This window comes from Cetorhinus maximus, chromosome 15 (genome assembly GCF_964194155.1).
Source record: "Cetorhinus maximus chromosome 15, sCetMax3.hap1.1, whole genome shotgun sequence".
NCBI classification, from domain to species: domain Eukaryota; kingdom Metazoa; phylum Chordata; class Chondrichthyes; order Lamniformes; family Cetorhinidae; genus Cetorhinus; species Cetorhinus maximus.
In genome coordinates, this window is record NC_135893.1 from 23116733 (window position 1) to 23132146 (window position 15414).

A 15414-nucleotide genomic window follows, 5' to 3' on the forward strand; every position below is an offset into this window, starting at 1 on the left:
CCCCACAACAACCACACCGTCCCCCGCCCCACCCCATCCCCAACGATATCTGCGCCCCTCTAATTCTGGCCCCTGGTGTATCCTCAATTATAATTGCTTCACAATTGATGGTCATACCTTCAGTTACCTAGGCCCCAAGCTCTGGAATTCTCTCCCCACACCTCTCCTCCTCTCTACCTCTCTCTCTCCTCCTTTAAGACTTTATTTAAAATCTGCCTCTTTGACGAAGATTTTGGTCATCTGATCTAATATCTCCTTATATGGCTTGGTGACGTACTTTGTTTTATAATGCTCCTGTGAAGCACTATTTAAATAAAAGCTGCTATGGTTGATGTTGTTATTCTAGCTCTGCCAGCTATGGTGAGTGAGTTGCACATCCCTGCTTTGTACAGAATTAGCTGATCTGGATCAGTAGCAGGAGCAATGCAGTTGGTTTCAATGCCCCAGGCCTAAGGCGGAAGGAAATCAGGCAGGGCTCCTGATTACCCTTGGAGCTGCAAGATGGATGTGGATGTTAAATACGGACAGGATGGGCCTCAATAATCGAATGCCGTGCTGACAGTCCCCATCCTGGCTGACAAAATGAAGAATTGCCACTCCGGTGAGGTACCTGAGGGCTGATGGCACTGTTGGAACTGAACCTCAACTCAGAGTCCATAATCCTGAGGAGTCGAGGGAGGAAATAGAACGGGTATAAAAATAAATGATGGTTTGGAGATCCCCCTTGTTATTTGCTTGACAGAAATATTCACTGAATGTGTATGTGCTTTGACGAAGAGTATGTAAATCAATTTGGTTCACTTATCTATGAGGGTTGGAATGTTACAATGGATCTTTTAATGTCATGAATCACACTAGCAGAGCCACAATAATAAGCAGCCTGGTTAACTCCTGAGTGACTCAGATATTCCCATTTCACTGGCAGCCTAAAGCTCCTGTGGCACACGGACAGTTAAACTCACAGTTCATTATGCCAGGCTCGCTTTACTGACATCTTTCTTCTTCCAAAGCTGATGGGATGAAGGTCTTTGCCAGAAGCTGATCTCATCTCATTCTGCCGCAGCTTGTCTGATCGGAGTTGCTATGACCAATGAAGGTTTTTTAAAAAACATTTTCTGTAATCCTGTCTATTTGTAGCATGTGTGGGAATTGTTGCACATCAGGCAAGTGTGTCAGGGAAAGCCTTTGATACAGGCAGTGTAAATGGACTAATTTCAATGTGTTTCTGGAGGGAGAAGGAATTGGGGAATATAACTATAGGGGGGTGGGGGGGATAACCATTGACAAATGGACAGGCTTGTTAGGCCCAATGGCCTTTGCCTGTTCCTAAAAATACTTATGTTTGTGTACTGTTGAAACAGCACATGCCGCACACCAATGTAGCATGAGATAACACAGTGGGCGGAATCGTCCCCGCTTTGCACAATGTGTGGTAGCGGGCAAGAAAAAGGACGTTTAACCCGCTAGCCGCAATGGCAGGTTTTCGCACCATATCGTACCATTCTCGGCGTGTCCCACCTCATTAATAATGCATTCCTGGGAAACACGCCGGATCGCTGGCAGGATGACCTCTGATTCGCCCGCCCTGCAGTCACCTCAGGCCTTCAGTAATCCGGGTGGCATATTTAAAGGGTGCCCCCGCACAGGGCTGGCTCTCTCTAAGGGATTGGAAGCTGCTGCAAAGTCATGGCTGCCAAAGGGAGGAAGCATGCTGCCCCCAAATTTAACAACGCCTCCCTTGGTCGCCTATTAGATGCAAAGGAGGCCCGTCATGAAGTTGTCCACCCCTGCACTGCACAAAAGCCAGCAAGCAAGGTCACCAATCCAGCATGGTGGCAGCGGTGGACAGTGCCAATGCCCTGGAAAAGAGCACAATCACCCAGTGCCGAAAGAAAATGAATGATCTCCGTTCTGTCAGAGTAAGTCACCCCTCTCTTCACTCAACTCATACACTCACGAACCCATCACACATCCACAGGGATCTCACTTGCTGCCAGTTCAAGGGACATCACCATTCACTCTCTCACACACACCTCCATCTACCCTGTGGATCGTGTCTTCAACCCATCCATGGCACCACTCACCACTCACACATGCCAGGCATCCTTCTCATCTGGCCTGGCAGGCATCCTGTTTACATTCTCTCCACCTGTCTTTATGCAGGACAAGCTGGCACACAACAAAAGGAAGAGGTTGCAGACTGGTGTAGGAATGCCTGACATTAAGGTGCTCACAGTCTTTGAAAATAGAGTCATCCAGCTGGCCAGCAACGATCTGGACAGTTCCTGTGCTGATGGAGAGGTTGGTGGTGCTCAGCCAGGTGAGGATCCAGCAGTGTAACATCTGTCAGACAACCATACTGTGAGTGAGTCCCCCTGTTCCGCAGTCCCCTGCCATGCACTAATTATCTCTCCTTGCTTTCGCAGGCACATCTGGGGAGCAGCTGAGGGGGCCCACAAGCCAGGTCCTCGACTCAAGTCCCGAAGATACCTCGGAAGAAGAATTTCATGACACCCTAATTGAAGATCCATCACATTACTCACCCACACCTTCCACCAGCGCAGAGACTCACTCCTCAGTGGAACCTAGTTCTAGAGTAGCCTCAGGGGTCACAACCTGGTGAGCACATAGCACAGTCTGATCCACAGCAGGCAGCGGCAGGGACTTCCCAGGTATCTGGCACTCTGAGCACTGCTAGAGGCCAGAGATTTGCTGAGTCCGAGTCAGATGACGAGCCTCTGGACTCGGTCATGTCACAGTTGCTGGAGCTGCAAAGGCAAGCTCAGGAACATCAGGAAGGGATGTCCGCTGCACTCCTCAAATTGTAAGGCATGATGGAGGAGTCGGTCAGCCTTCAGTCAGAGGTGATAGGGCCGGCATACCAACGCACCAAAGTCAACACTGGTAGGATGACGGCCACCATGGAGACCTTGGTCCAGGGCATTGGTCCGGGACTACTCTGTGGGCTGAACTCTATCGCTAATGCCATAGTTGGCCTCCAACAGTGTGCGGGGCAGCTTGATCTCACTCCAGCTGCCCCTTCTCCTCAAGAAGTCAGCCAGGGGCCTTGGGGCATCCAGAGGGAGGAGGATCAGCAGGTGCACCCCTGAGGCCATCCACCCAGGTGACTCCAGGGGTGTCTGGCCAACCTGAATTCCCTCTTCTTGTGACCCCCGCAGCTCCAGCTCCATAGGTTGAGGAGGGTGCCACTGGCACAAAGCAGGACCCCGAAAGCAGGCTGGGGCCCTCCAGTTCTCAGCCCTGCAGAGGGTACCTGCCAGGGTCATCACATTCAGGGCGTAGCAGTAAACAGGCTGTCTTCACCTCCGCTGTGGATGTCAGGGGAGCACCAAGACGTAGAGGCAGGGTTAGGAAGATTAAGAAAAAGTAGTTGCACAGCCTGGGCACGGGTGTTAATCACTTGTACATAATGTTCATTATTGTAAATAAACTCTCAACAATGTCTCCCTGCCTATGGCTCCTTGTTATGATAAGCAGTGTTCTTGTCACTCAGATGTGAAACCTTGGTTCCTGCACAAGATAAAGGCAGGTGTCTCAGTCCAGGGCCTCTTCCCCGTGCAGTCTTTAACCTTCAGAGCAAAGTGATGGTCCAGCTTCACACTCACTGGACACGCCAGAGATGTCTGCACCTCGATGGTGCTGGTCATTGCTGCCAGAGTGTGATGGACAGGCATCACCGAGTTCCGTCATTCTCTCTGTGTGCTCTCAGCACCTTAGAGGTGGGGCTGGCCCCCCATCTCTTCAATATCTGTGATCCTGAAGAGCTCAGGAGCTGAAGGCTGCCAAAGGATCAGGTGCATTTAAAGTTTCATGGCTGCAGCTCTATGATATGACGCTGATCACAGAGAGCAAGCGAGCTGCCCTCGGCAGACAGGAGTCAGACATTCTCAGAGGCTATGTGAAGATCCAGGAGTGTCCTCACTGCATCTCGTCATCATCCTCCTGCAATCTAGTGACTATTAGGGCCTCTGCTGCGTCTCCATGACATGAGCCTGAGCACTGAGAGTATGTGCGCTGCCATCAGCCACACAGGAATCAAATGTTCACAGATGCAAGGTGAGGATGTCAGGACTGTCCTCGCTGCATCTCGTCATCATCCTCCACAAACTTTACGGCTGTGTGAGCCTCCTGAGCACACCTGCCCCATCTGTGCAATGGCCTTACTGCCGGTGTCCTCGCCTTTGAGGACCTTGTGATTGCCATCCCCTTCAACATCCCCCTCATTGGAAGTAATTTTTAAAAAACGCCGAATTATTTATTGTATCGTGTCTGTAATTTTTAAAAAAAGTTGAACACAGTGAATGTCCTCACTCTGACATTTAGGCTGGAATTTTCCAGTTCCCCCTGCGGCAGACTCCCCCCGCCCCCCCACCCTCAACCCCGGCGAGCCATTGAAATCTCCGTTCACATCCGGCCGGTGTGAGGGGCTGGAAAATTCTGGTCTTAAAGTTTTCTCCAGTTAGGGTGTGGGGTGTGTTAGTAAAAATGTTCTAATGGAATCCCTTAGAGATCATGGATTTCTCCATCACAAAAGGAGAGCCAACAATTATGCTCAGCCATGGAAGTAAGGTGTAGTTTTACTTGCGGCACAGTTATCACAGTCAATAGTGCAGTACGGCCTTGTAACCGAGTGCCCAGTAGGTGGGATGCTGCTGGTGCTTCTCTTCACACACACGCTGAGAGGCCCAGCCTTCAGAGGAAACCTGTATAAAAATGTTACGGGGGCCCATACAGTGTGATTTTCCCCAGGCCCCGCACCCTCCTAGGGACGTCCCTGTGTGGATGTACTAAGAACATCTCTTGGTTAAGTCTGAAAGCCCCTTCACGCATGCAGGGGAGTGCTAGCCACCACTTGGAAGGCCAGTGTCCTCATTGGCTGTCCGAAATCCCACCCATCTCCGCCCCACTGCACTTGGCCGACTGGCAGCAACTTTGCCCACTGGACCGATGCTGTGCTCCCAGCTCAGGCGCAGGCATTCTCCTAACCCACACTGCGTGGCTGTTAGCTTGAACCATGGGGGATATGGCCCAAACTTTATAAAAAACATCCTGTGAGCGCCTCCATCAGTGTGACCACCTTTTGCAAGGGGATCGTATAACTTGCCTAGTCGGTCAATTGTTCCGCAGCCCCCTAAAACGCACATTAATTTGCAGTCTGCGCCTTTGGGGTGAAGAATTCTGGAGTATTTGGTAGCACTTCCGTGCTTTTGCATTGCTTGAGTGGGCAGGAAAGCTTCAGAGCCCTGACTCCAAGCGTGTCAATGGAGCTGCTGCTGAACGGACTCAGCTGTGGATGAATGCTCGCTTTTGACAAACTTTTCCAAGTGCGTGGCTACTTCCCTCACCCTCCCCACCCTCCCTCACCCTCCCTCACCCCAGCACGTGCTTGTGTACTTCCTTCAGTCTGTGCTGTCTTGCCACCCCACCCCCGATCCCCTGGCCTGACCCACACTGGAGCCCCTGCCCCGGCATCGCACTGAAAGCCAGCCGGGGAAAAGCGACTTACCTGTGCTTCCCCCCACCCCGAATGTGCGGCGCCTCTTCCTTGATGTCCTACGGGCAATCCTCGTGAGCGCTGCGCAAGGTTGTGTGCGCTCACCTCCGAGTTCCCCTCGAAGTTCAGGTCATCAGGTGCATGCCTTTTACAGGTAAAGTTGTTCTGAAGCCAGGCTGACATGGGGGGTAAATTTGACATGGGGGGGATGATTCCGGCAAGCAGGGCTTATAATGAGATGCTAAAGTAATGAAATTAGGTTCCTGACGTGTGGCGGCATGAAAGGCAGCCCATTGTCAGGTGGAGCAGACAATCGCAAACTAGTTTCACAGCAGCGTAAAACCGGACTTTGGCCTTCTCGCCATTTTGTCCCCCTTCTCACCCCTCCACCTGCCCGCCATGACACCCAACACCAATGGGGGCCATAAAATTTCGGCCCATGTCACACAGGCAGCACAATGTCACCCACCAACATGGCCTCTGGCAGCCATCCATCTCGTGAGGCGATGGGTTGCACCTTGTTGTCAACCCTGTGTTCAGTGGGACTGGAGTGTCCTTTCCACAGCGCGAGCCTGGACAAGCTTTATGGAGGATCTGGGCTGCCCAAACACCAGGGTGCCCCTCTCAATATCCTCGGTCGAGTCCAAAGAAGGAATGCAGAGCGCTACGCTTGGCACCGGCTTGGTTGCAGGAGTTGCCAGAAAGATGGCAGAGTTAGGCATCGTGCCACTTCAGGACTCCACTCTACATTTCCTATCGGGAATTACAGCCTTTGCCTTCAACTGTCCCGAAGTATTCATGAGGCAGTGGAGCCATTTGCCCAAACTGGGAGTTTGGTTCATGAGAGCCAGGGTGTGTCCACATGCAGGTGGGCCTGCACACTGCATGTCTCTGGGGCTCAAACCTCCTCTGAGTTCCTCCGAAGCCTCGGGGGCCTCGAGGGACCCAGTTTCCATTTGTCATATGAACATACGAATTAGGAGCAGGAATAGGACACTCAGCCATTCAATAAGGTCATGGCTGATATGATTTTAACCTCATATTCCTGCCTACCCCCGATAACCTTACTTATTATTATTGCTTATCAAGAGTCTATCTGCCTTAAAGATATTCAAGAACTCTGTCTCAACCTCCTTTTGAGGAAGAGAACTCCGAAGTCTCGCAACCCACTGAGAGAAATAAGTTTCCTCATCTCTGTCCTAAACAGTGACCCCGAGTTCTAGATTCTTCCACAAGAGGAAGCATCCTCTCCGCATCCACCCTGTCAAGTCCCCTCAGGATCTTACATGTCTCAATCAAGTCACCTCTTCCTCTTCTAAACTCCAGCGGATACAAGCCTAGCCTGTCCAACCTTTCCTCATCAGATAACCCGAGGAAGCACAGCTGAGGACTTGCCGATGCAGAGGCTGAGCACTGACAGGGAGAGACTTACACATTTGGGTCTCCTTTGCGCATTGCCCCTAGTCAGCAGTGTAGGCTGGAAGTGAGAAGCACACTAGCACACAAAAAGCACAAGCATGCTAACCTCTCTTTGCCCACACACTACGTGCATCCCATTGATGTGCTGGGCACACAGACAATGCAATATCACTCAACAGTGCAGGACGAGATAACACAATGTTACACAACATAGTGTGAGGTAACACAATGCCAATGGGAAAATAATCACTGATCATTGCCTGAAGTGAGGGTGTAGTGACTGAAGCTGAACTAATAATTATTATCATGTTCAGAACTCTTGGCCCACATGATGCGTAGATAGTTATCACATTGTTCCAGGTCGAGAGTCACTCTTGAAACGAGTGGTGTAAACAGTCAGAAACTATGATCAAACGATAAAAGAAATTGCCAAGTAGCAGGCAGCAAAGTTTCTGAAGATCATTTCAATGGTGAGGATGCGATGCTGGCACAGTTCAATGTTTACTACATTTGTTTTGGCAAATAACACCATTCAGTCTTCCTTTCAGCACAACCAGTGTCACACATGAGGACAACCACAGTGTAAAGCAGGGTAATGTCACTTCCTGAACAGACCTGTCAATCACAGCACAACTCAGGGAGTTTCTGATTCTTTCAAAACATTCACTGTGAAGACCAGTTCATATCCCCGGCCACTCTTATTATTTTGTGGTCCGCAGTAGTTCAGGTCAATTTGTGCATACCATATATAGCATTCAAAACCGTCACAGGATTTTACCAGTGCACGTGTGGCCAATGAAGGCCACGTACAATGTTTTTAATCTCCGGCTATTGTTGGCAGGGTCAGCGTTTATTGCCCACCCCTGGTTACCCTTGAAAAAGCTGTGGTAAGCTGCTTTCTCGAATCTCTCAGTGTGAGGAACACTCACATTGCCGTCAGGGAGAGAGTTCTAGGATTTTGATCCAGTGACAGTGAAGGAACAGTGATAAAGTTCCAATTCAGGATGGTGTGTGAATTGGAGGGAAGCTCAGAGGAGTTGGTGTTCCCATGTGTCTGCTGTCCTTGTCTTTCCAGGTGGTAGAGATTCTGGGTTTGGGAGGTACTGTCGAAGGAGCCATGGCAACTTGCTGTATTGCCTCCTCTGTATAGTACACACTGCAGACATGGTGCACCAGTGGTACAGGGTGTAGATGTTTAAGGTGTGGATGGGATGCCAACCAGCGAACTGCTTTGTCCTGGTTGGCATTGAGCTTCCATCTCGACTTGTGCCTTTTAGGTGGCAGAGAGACACTGAGGAGTCAGGAGGTGAACCACTCACTGCAGAATGTCCAGCCTCTGAATAAACAGTAAAAGGCTGGTAAAAGGAGGAGTAGGGCCAATTAAGGACCAAAAAGGGGATTTATACATGGAGGCAGGGGGCATGGCTGAGGTATTAAATGAATACTTTGCATCTGTCTTCACAAAGGAACCAGATGCTACCCAGGCTATGGTGTCAGAGGAGGAAACCCTGTACTAGAAAGGTTCAAAATTGATAAGGAGGAAGTGTTGAATAAACTGTCGGTACTTAAAGTTGACAAGTCGCCAGGATCGGATGAGATGCATCCAAGGGTGTTGAAAGAAGTAAGGTTGGAAATTGCAGGGGCACTGGCCATAATCTTTCAGTTTTTCCTAGACTCAGGGGAGGTGCCAGAGGCCTGGAGAATTGCAAACATTACACCCTTGTTCTAAAATGGTTGTAAGGATAAGCCCAGCAATTACAGACCAGTCAGTTTAACTCAGTGGTGGGGAAGCTTCTAGAAACAATTATTCAAGATAGAATCAATAGTCACATGGAAAAACGTAGGTTGATTAAGGAGAGCCAGCATGGATTTCTTAAGGGAAAACTGTGTTTAACTAACTTGCTGAGGTTTTTTGAAGTGGTGACAGAAAGGGTTGATGTGGGCAATGCTGTTGATGTGGTGAAAATAGACTTTCAAAAGGCATTTGATACAGTGCCACACAACAGACTTGTGAGAAAAGTTATAGCTCATGGAAAAAAAGGAGCAATCGCAACGTGGATACAAAATTGGCTGAGTAATAGGAAACAGTGAGTAATGGTCAATCGATATTTTTCGGACTGGAGGAAGGTTTGCAGTGGAGTTCCCCAGGGGTCGGTATTGGGACCCTTACTTTTCCAGATATATATTAATGATCTAGATCTAGGTGTGCAGGGAACAATTTCAAAGCTTGTGGATGATGCAAAACTTGGAAGCATTGTAAACTGTGAGGAGGACAGTGTAGAACTTCAAAAGGACATAAACAGTTGGTGGAGTGGGCAGATAGGTGGCAGATGAAGTTCAATGTAGAGAAGTGTGAGGTGATGCATTTTGGTAGGAAGAACATGGAGAGACAATAAAAAATATGGTGCACAATTCTTAAGGGGGTGCAGGAGCAGAGGGGCCTGGGTGTATATGTGCATAGATCATTGAAGGTAGCAGGACAGGTGGAGAGAGCGGTTAATAAAGCATATAGTATCCTGGGCTTTATTAATAGGGTCATAGAGTACAAGAGCAAGGAGGTTATGCTGAACTAATATAAGATACTCATTAGACCTCAGCTGGAATATTGGGTACAATTCTGGGAACCACACTTTAGGAAGGATGTGAATGCATTGGAGAGAGAGCAGGAGAGGTTTACAAGAATGGTTCCGGGATGAGAAACTTCAGTTATGAAGATAGATTGGAGAGTTTGGGACTGTTCTCCTTGGAGAGGAGAAGGCTAAGAGGAGATATTCAAAATCACGATGAAGCTGGACAGAGTAGATAGGGAGAAACTGGTCCCGCTCGTAAAAGGATCGAGAATGAGAGGGCACAGGTTTAAAGTATTTGCAAAAGAAGCAAATGTGATGTGAGAAAAAACTTTTTCACACAGCGAGTGGTTCGAGTCTGGAATGCACTGCCTGGAAGTGTGGCAGAGGCAGGTTCAACTGAAGCATTCAAGAGGGCATTAGATGATTACTTGAATAGAAATAATGTGCAAGGGTACAGGGAAAAGGCAGGAGAATGGAACTGAGTCATAATGCTCATTTAGAGAGCTGGTGCAGACATGATGGGCTGAATGGCCTCCTTCAGCGGCATAACAATTCTGTAATTCTGTGACCTACACTAGTCGCCACTGCATTTATATGGCCGGGCCAGTTGAATTTCTGGTCAATTGCGACCTCCCCCCTCCCGCCCAGGGAGCTGATGCTGGGGGCCTGACAATGGTAATGCCATTGAAGGTCACTGAAGGTGGTTAGGAGGAGATGGTCGATGTTTAGTACTTGATTACCCTGCAACACAAGACACATGCAACTCAATGCATGTAATACAAGGTAATGCAAATATGAGACTCTTCAACAACATTACAATACAATGCTGCAGACGCTGGAAAATGGAAGGAAAAGCAAAAAGTGCTGAAAATAATCGGCGGGTCCGGCTGCAGGAAAGGGAAACGGAGTTACCAGCTGGGATTTTCCTGCTCTGTTCGCTGGTGGGACCGGCCCCTGCAGCGTGTCCCACCACAACAGGCCCGGAAATCCCCGGCCAACGTTTCAGCTCTGTGACCTTTCATCAGAATCGGCATTTTCTTGTTCAAAGGACAATGACTAGCTCCAAAAACAAAACAGGTGCAGCCCACACATAATGGATGTCGATCGTTCCCGTTGTCTGAGACACCAGCTGCAGGTAACTTCATGCACAGGAATGTCGTCTGTTCGGAAAAATGCACTCTTCCTTTTTTTAATTAATTCACCGGATGTGGGCATCGTCTGCTAGCCTGTCATTTATTCCCCATCCCTAGTTGCCCTTGAGAAGGTGGTGGTGAGCTGCCTCTTGAGCCGCTGCAGTCCATGTGGTGTAGGTACACCCACAGTGCTGTTAGGGAGGGAGTTCCAGGATGTTGACCCAGCGACAGTGAAGGAACGGTGATATATTTCCAAGTCAGGAAGGTGAGTGACTTGGAGGGGAACTTCCAGGTGGTGGTGTTCCCATCTATTTGCTGCCCTTATCCTTCTAGATGGTAGAGGTCATGGGTTTGGATGGTGCTGTCTAAGGAGCCTCGGTGAATTCCTGCAGTGCACCTTGTAGATGGTACGCACTGCTGCTACTGTGTGTCAGTGGTGGAGGGAGTGAATGTTTGTGGAAATGGTGCCAATCAAGCAGGCTGCTTTTTCCTGGATGGTGACAAGCTTCTTGAGTGTTGTTGGAGCTGCACTCATCCAGGCAAGTGGGGAGTATTCCATCACACTCCTGACTTGTGCCTTGTAGATGATGGACAGACTTTGGGGAGTCAGGAGGTGAGTTACTCGCTGTGGGATTCCTAGCCACTGACCTGCTCTTGTTGCCACAGTCAGAGCCGTCCCTAGGGTACAGCGAATTGGGGCAACCGCTCCAGGCCCCACACTTTGGGGGTCTCGCATTTCGACATCACGGTGTCAGATGTAATCCCGTTCCAAACTAATTAGCCTCTTTAAAGTGGGCATATAGCACATGGCTTCCGAGCTGCAGGGCAAATCACTCACTTGCCGGCCGGAATTTTATGGCCCCGTCACATCGGGAGGACGGGGCTGGGGCTGTAAAATGCAGAGAGGGATTCTAAACTCCATTGACTTTGGTGGGAAAGTAAAATCCCACTGTCATAAAATTCCACCTCCGGAGTTCAGAGAGTCTGTGCAAAGTCCGGCACTCGCTTCTGACCGATTCCCACAGGGTCCGTTCAAAACCCCCTCCCCCACCCCCATTCCACTCCCAGTAGCAGCTATGACACGTGACACTGTGGACATCCAACTCCATACGGCAATTGGAGAGCGGGAGAAGAGGCAGCGCAGGATAGAAGTACAGAGAATTAGACATTGCTCAGTTAGGATAGAACCCACCAGGTTTAACCCCCAAAGAATATCCAGGCAGCACAGTCCATATACGGACATCTCTGCAATATCGACATCCTGCAAAACTGCACCGGACCAGCTATATAAATACTGTGGCTAGGGACGTCCCTAGGAGGGTGCAGGGCCTGGGGCAAATCACACTGTGTGGGCCCCCGTAACATTTTTATACAGGTTTCCTCTGAAGGCTGGGCCTCTCAGCGTGTGTGTGAAGAGAAGCACCAGCAGCATCCCACCTACTGGGCACTCGGTTACAAGGCCGTACTGCACTATTGACTGTGATAACTGTGCCGCAAGTAAAACTACACCTTACTTCCATGGCTGAGCATAATTGTTGGCTCTCCTTTTGTGATGGAGAAATCCATGATCCCTAAGGGATTCCATTAGAACATTTTTACTAACACACCCCACACCCTAACTGGAGAAAACTTTAAGGCCGGAATTTTCCAGCCCCTCACACCGGCCGGATGTGAACGGAGATTTCAATGGCTCGCCAGCCAGGAAAATTCCAGCCCTGTAACTTTTAAGAAAAGAATTCTCTACAAAGTTTCCACACTCTTCAAGTTCACAGATTACAATTTGTATTTAGCACTTATAACATAACATCCCAAGGCTCCTCACAGGAGCATTAACAAACCAAATCTGACACTGAGCCACATAAGGAGGTATATTTGGGCAGATGACCTAAAGGTTGGTCAAGTAGGAAGAAAATTTGAGCATCTGAAGAAGGAAAGAGAGGCGGAGAGGCTGAGGGAGGGAATTCAAGAGCTTAGGGCCTAGGCAGCTGAAAGTACAGCCTAGGGGAGCCAGTGTAGGTCACCAAGTACAGAGATGACGAGTGAATGGGACTGGGTGTGAGTAACGGCTGAAGAGTTTTGGGTGTCCTCAGTCTTTTGGCAGGGAGAAGATGTGTGTGACAGTCAGTTAGAAAGATCAGAGTAATACCCTGTTGTGCCTTAGGATGGTGCTGCTGTATAGCGGGTGCCTCAACTCACAGCAATGGTCATGGAGACACTTGCTACTGCAGGAGGTGTAACCTCAGCCTCCGGTCCACAGGGTCAGGAACTTATATAGATTCCAGTGATCCCAGATGAGAGACTATGAACAGTTGATTCTTCAGATCCCTCTGCCTCCCTTCCAAAGCCCAATTTACATGAATGAGACTCTGAAATTCCTGTATGGCTGGTGTTGGAATGGAACCCTATGTGTACACAACAGGCCTAGACCCTATCCTTAGCTCAGTGGTAGCACTCTCACCTCTCAGGCAGAAGGTCGTGACCTCAAGTGCTCACTGCAAAGAATTGAGCACATAATCTAGACTAGCAAACTCACTCCGGGCCTGAGGGAGGTCGGAACTGGCATTCCTTACAGATGAGATGCTAAGCTGAGGCTCTGGTTCAGTGAAATATCCCATGGCATTATACCATGAAGGGCACTGGAGTTCACTGGGTATCCTGGCCAATTCTGATCCTTTAACTAACATTTCTTTAAAAAGTTATCAACAGGTTGTCTGGTTATTTATCTCATGGCTGTTTGTGGGGTCTTGCTGAATATAAATTGTCACATTTCCCTACAGTCACAAAATCGACCAAACTCAGAATATTTGATTGGCTGTGATGACATTTGCCTTGAGGTCAGGATAGGTGCTATACAGATGCAATTTCTGTCTTTCCCAAATCTCAAGGTCTAAGTCATTCCCATAGCCAGAGTGGGCACCCCTTAATCCACCAAATGAATTTCATGAACTGCCCTGTGCTACTCCAACAGTAAACATTAAAACTTTTTAACAAAAACAGACCATCTAGTCGTTATCACATTGCTGTTTGGAAGAGCTTGCTGTGTGAAAATTGGCTGCCACATTTCCTGCATAATAACTGTGACTGCCCTTCAAAAGTATCTCATTGGCTATGAAGTGATTTGAGATTGTGAAAGGTGCTATATAAATGCAAATCTTTTTTCCGTTTATCACCGTTTCATGCTCTCACAGGACTTGGGCATCAAAAGCTAGGCCAGCATTTACTGCCCATCCCTAATCACCCTTGAGAAGGTGGTGGTGAGCTGCCTTCTTGAGTCGCTGCAGTCCATGTGGTGTAGGTACACCCACAGTGCTGTTAGGGAGGGAGTTCCAGGATTTTGACCCAGTGACAGTGAAGAAATGGCGGTATTGTTCCAAATCAGGATGGTGCATTGTTTGGAGAGGAACTTGCAGGTGGTGGTGTTCCCACTTGTGCCTGCTGCCCTGGTCCTTCTGGGTGGTAGAGGCTGCAGGTTTGGGGGAAGCCTTGGTGAGTTGCTGAAGTGCATCTTGTAAATGGTACAAGCTGCTGCCAGTGTGCACCAATGATGGAGGAAGTAATGTTTAAGGTAGTGGATGGGGTGCCGATCAAGCGGGCTGCTTTGCCTTGGATGGTGTCAAGCTTCTTGAGTGCTGTTGGAGCCACACTCATCCAGGCAAGTGGATAGTATTCCATCACACTCCTGACCTGTGCCTTGTTGATGGTGGAGAGGCTTTGGGGATGCAGAAGGCGAGCCACAAGCTGCAGAATTCCCAGGCTCTGAATTGCTCTTGTAACCAAAGTATTCACAAGGCTAGTTCAGTTAACTTTCTGGTCAATGGTAACCCCCAGGATGTTGGGTGGAGGATTCAGCAATGGGAATGCTGTTGAGTGTCAAGGGGAGGCGATTAGATTCTTTCCTGTTGGAGGTGGAGCAAGTGGGGCCCAAGGCATTTGATCCCCAGGAATTGATGGACGAATTTTCTTCTGCTTCTGCCTTTTCTTCAAATCTTTTTGAGGGGCAATGGGACAAATTTCAAAAGCAGTTATTGAGGTGATGGTGATGGTTCCTTCAGCCACGAGATTAAGACGAGTTTTTCGATTGTGCCATTCCTTTCATTATCACCTTTGGGGGACGTCAGGACAACAGTTAAAAATGCACTTTTTGTGCTGCAACAGGTTGCACAATAGATCAGTGAGGATGGTAATCAATACACACAAGAGGTACATCGAAGCAAGGGCCTGGTGGTGAAGGAGTTAACGCCTAGATGCAGTGAGAGTGACAGCTCGGTGTCCCTGTCCCTGTGTGTTTGTGGCTGTCTGTTTCTCTGGTTTCAGTTCAGCTCAGGAGTGTGGACCAGGGGCACAGAGCCTGATAACACAGACGCCAAAAGCAGCTGCCTCAGCAAGCAGTGTGTTCAGGTACTCTGAGGAGGACCGTAAAATTATTAAACAAGAGATATGGTACGTTTTTTCGAAAGCTAACAGAGGATAGCCTGTGTTTCTCCTTCCGTTGCTCATTATGGGTGGCTGCATCTCCAGAGGTGAGTCTAGATTACGATAAATAATCACTTACTCCCAAATCAGACTGCACCCCTTGTTGTCTGGTTAAATTGAAACCCCCCCCACCCCTGGCCCTCGCTGTGGTGTTAAATGGCTGTTCTGGAACTGCAAAGAGACACTGTGCTATATGGTGGATTAAAACAATCTGGTTTGTTGTTGCTATGGTTACATGTACCAATGGAACAGGACCTCACTGCCAGTGTTAGCTCTTTGTCTGAGAGAGTTGCACTGAGCGCAG

General features: G+C 48.9%; 1 protein-coding gene across 3 annotated transcripts in view; it reads left to right on the forward strand.

The window, feature by feature from the left end:
- Positions 1 to 293: 293 nt before the first annotated feature.
- Positions 294 to 15414, forward strand: part of fam131c (family with sequence similarity 131 member C) — a 48905-nt gene continuing 33784 nt past the window's right edge. The window contains exon 1 of one of the 3 annotated variants that reach the window (XM_078558096.1): positions 294 to 601. In XM_078558096.1, the coding sequence (XP_078414222.1) occupies positions 583 to 601 (19 nt within the window). In that variant the 5' untranslated portion in view covers positions 294 to 582. Of the gene's footprint in view, positions 602 to 978; positions 1097 to 15068; positions 15158 to 15414 lie in introns of those variants that run through there. The other 2 variants (XM_078558097.1, XM_078558095.1) reach the window with 2 other exon arrangements.